The sequence below is a fragment of the Plectropomus leopardus genome, unplaced genomic scaffold, assembly GCF_008729295.1.
Source record: "Plectropomus leopardus isolate mb unplaced genomic scaffold, YSFRI_Pleo_2.0 unplaced_scaffold4991, whole genome shotgun sequence".
Taxonomy (NCBI): Eukaryota; Metazoa; Chordata; class Actinopteri; order Perciformes; family Serranidae; genus Plectropomus; species Plectropomus leopardus.
Window position 1 is genome coordinate 1 of NW_024654781.1, and position 3,376 is coordinate 3,376.

At 45.0% G+C, this 3,376-nt stretch overlaps 1 protein-coding gene and 1 pseudogene across 1 annotated transcript; one reads left to right on the forward strand and one right to left on the reverse strand.

Moving 5' to 3' along the window:
- The first annotated feature begins 30 nt into the window (after window positions 1–30).
- LOC121939523 (histone H1-like) lies at window positions 31–765 on the forward strand. Its single transcript, XM_042482538.1, has one exon. It carries the CDS (start codon window positions 56–58, stop codon window positions 710–712), a length of 657 nt encoding a protein of 218 aa, XP_042338472.1. The 5' UTR covers window positions 31–55; the 3' UTR covers window positions 713–765.
- Window positions 766–1,872: 1,107 nt separating this feature from the next.
- Window positions 1,873–2,266, reverse strand: LOC121939522 (annotated as a pseudogene).
- Between the last annotated feature and the right edge of the window lie 1,110 nt (window positions 2,267–3,376).

Genomic DNA, 3,376 nt, shown 5'->3' on the forward strand with positions numbered 1-3,376 from the left:
CAGTCCAGTCAGACAGCCGTAGTGTTCTGAGAGAGAATAACAACTAAAAGAGAAGATGGCAGAAGTAGCTCCAGCTCCGGCCCCAGCTGCAGCACCAGCGCCGGCTAAAGCCGCCAAGAAGAAGACCCCCAGACCGAAGAGGTCCGGCCCCAGCCTCGGTGATCTCATCGTTAAAACTGTGTCCGCATCCAAGGAGAGAGGAGGCACGTCCGCTGCCGCCCTTAAGAAGGCTTTGGTTGCCGGCGGTTACGATGTGGAGAAAAATAAGGCCCGCGTCAAGACTGCAATCAAATCTCTGGTCGCCAAGGGTACTCTGGTTCAGGTCAAGGGAATCGGGGCCTCTGGCTCCTTTAAGATGAGTAAGACTGCCGCAGCTCCCAAGGAGAAGAAACCGGTAAAGAAAGCCGCCGCGAAAGCAAAGAAGCCCGCAGCCAAGAAATCTACGGCGGCCAAAAAGCCCAAAGCAGCGGTTAAGAAGCCAGTAGCTGCGAAGAAATCCCCCAAGAATGCCAAGAAACCAACCAAGAGCCCCAAGAAGGCCGCGAAGAGCAACAAGAAGGTCACGCCAAAGAGTCCCAAGAAGGCTGCAAAGGGTCCAAAGAAGACTGCGAAGAGCCCTAAGAAGGCTGCAAAGAAGGCCCCTGTAGCCAAGAAAACGCCCGTTAAGAAGCAAACTAAGCCCAAAGCAAAGAAGGCTGCAGCCAAGAAGTGAGCTGGCAGCAGCTGCACACCTCCGACCTACCAAAGGCTCTTTTAAGAGCCACCCACATGGTTTTTACAGAGCATTATTTCCTGATATGATCTAGCTACTCTTAGTAATGATAAAACATGTAAATATTATTCTTAATAGAAATAAAGTAAAAAAAAAAAAAATGTGTACTCAATTGTTACAGTTAGAACCAAAACTGCTAAGAAATGAGATGAAAGTAGCCTATTGATACAAACTTTTTAATAGGTGAATGCTCAGACTTTGAACCTGGTGGATAGTTCAGGTCTTTTTCTGTCCATGGTTGGCAGTTAGGCCAAAAGAAAGGAAGCAGCAGGAGGAGACCAATAAAATAAATATAAATATACCTATACAGGATAATATACACAAGGGGGTGTGTTTGTGTGTGTGTGTGTGTGTGTGTGTGTGTGTGTACACATACATGCAGCAGTGGTGAGGAAGAGACTTTGGTTGGTGGTCAGTTTCAGGATGAATGACGGGGGGTCTGATATGGTGATCTAGGCAGGGACAGAGAACTTGAATAGTGGAAAGATAGACTTTGATTATTGTAGAGGGTGATGTGCCTTGCTTTCTGCAGAGGTGGTTTAGTTGGGTGTCCACTTTCTGCTCCAGGTTGAAGTGTTTGGCCCATGGAAAGTTGCTTCTTTGCTGATGGTGGAGGGTGAAAGTGATGTTATTGTACTGTAAGTGATGAAGATGACACATTGGGCTTGACAGGGTTGAAGATGACCATTCTTCTTATCAGAAATGCAGTGTGTAGATTTTTTTGATGGCAAATTGTGGGGATTTGGATGTTGACTGGTAACAAATACATGATTTAGTACCAGTCAAACTGTGAGACTTCAGCTATGCTGGGTGGAGAGTAGAAAGGAAGGAGATTTAGACGTCAACCTTGGGGAAAAAAATGGCTCGTGGGGTGACAGGGCAGAGGCTCAGATTTTAATTTGCTGGTTGATATGATAGATTAGGCCAATTTCTGTTTCTGCCAATTTGTGTGAAAAACGGTCAATTCTACCATATTTGGTCAAATTTGCCATGGTGAATTTTTAATCAAATATTTATGTTCAGTGTCAGGATTCTGCTCTCTGGATGATTTGGGTGGCTCTTAAAAGAGCCGTTGTATTGCAGTGAGTCAAGCCGGTGATTTAACCTCCGAAGCCGTACAGGGTGCGGCCCTGCCTCTTCAGAGCGTAAACCACATCCATGGCGGCCCCAGCCTTCTCTTAGCGTGCTCGGTGTAGGTGACAGCATCACGGATGACGTTCTCCAGAAATACCTTCAGCACACCGCGGGTCTCCTCGTAGATGAGACCGGAGATACGTTTGACTCCACCACGACGAGCCAGACGACGAATAGCGGGTTTGGTGATTCCCTGGATGTTATCACGGAGAACTTTACGGTGACGCTTAGCGCCTCCTTTACCGAGTCCTTTACCTCCTTTACCACGACCAGACATTTTGAGCGTATAGGTTTATCCCGAGAAAAACTGACGCTCAGTCACGCAATAGAGTCGGTACTTAAATCCATTCTGCGGACGTAGTTGAGCACTGCTGGGCGGTCTCTGCCCCCTCCCCCCCGCTTCATCAGCGTCAGAGTATCAATCAACACCAATTTTGTCTCGTATTTGTACAAATTGATTAACAATAAATATACACCACTAATGGCGCTGGATCAGCTGATCCGCTGCCTAAAACAGGATTAATCTCTATTGTCTATTTTTTATGCCTGAGATCTTTATTGGGTTGAAATTTACATGTGAATTCCCTCTTATTATGCAAACACAAAACACACTTGGTTGTGGAAAGTTTCGGGGAATGCTTGTTCAGGAACAGGTGAGAAGTGGTCCTGAATTTGTGGACATGAGTGTTTTGCACGCGGCCCTTTTATAGTATGTTAAGTACAAGTTATAACAAGCTGACCACACTGCATTGTTATTCAGTTGAATGTGTGAACAGAAAAAATGATTTGCATTTAAAGTATTTCATTCTCTGAACACTTCTCTGGACCATCAATCTGTCTATTCAGATAATCTTTTATCATACTTAGTTGCAATATGTGGTGGGATAATGAGTGGTTTGTTTAATCACACACACACACCACAAAAGACAGATGTTATCAAATACGCAGAAACTAAGTAGATTCTCAGCTGTATTAGCTCACATTGGTATTGTATAAATCCCCATTTAGATTTTTTAGATTTCAGATAGCATCAAAATTGTAACTGTAAATAATTGTAACGTTTGTTTTTAAAAGCTGTATGTTATTAATACAAAACTTAACTCTCTGCTTGTAACACTAACAAGTAGTTATTTTTTCCTGTAATATCTTTTTGGAGAAATTAAAGTGTGTGGTGGCGAAAATGATAATTTAGTCATATCTTTTAAAGCGATTTCGGCAAGGACAACGTCTTGAGATTTAGTGGGTGGCTCTTAGAAGAGCCGTTGGTGTATTGGGAGTCTTCAGGTCAGTTTACTTGGAGCTGGTGTACTTGGTGACGGCCTTGGTTCCCTCAGACACGGCGTGCTTGGCCAGCTCACCGGGGAGCAGCAGGCGGACAGCGGTCTGGATCTCCCTGGAGGTGATGGTGGAGCGCTTGTTGTAGTGAGCCAGACGGGAGGCCTCACCGGCGATACGCTCAAAGATGTCGCT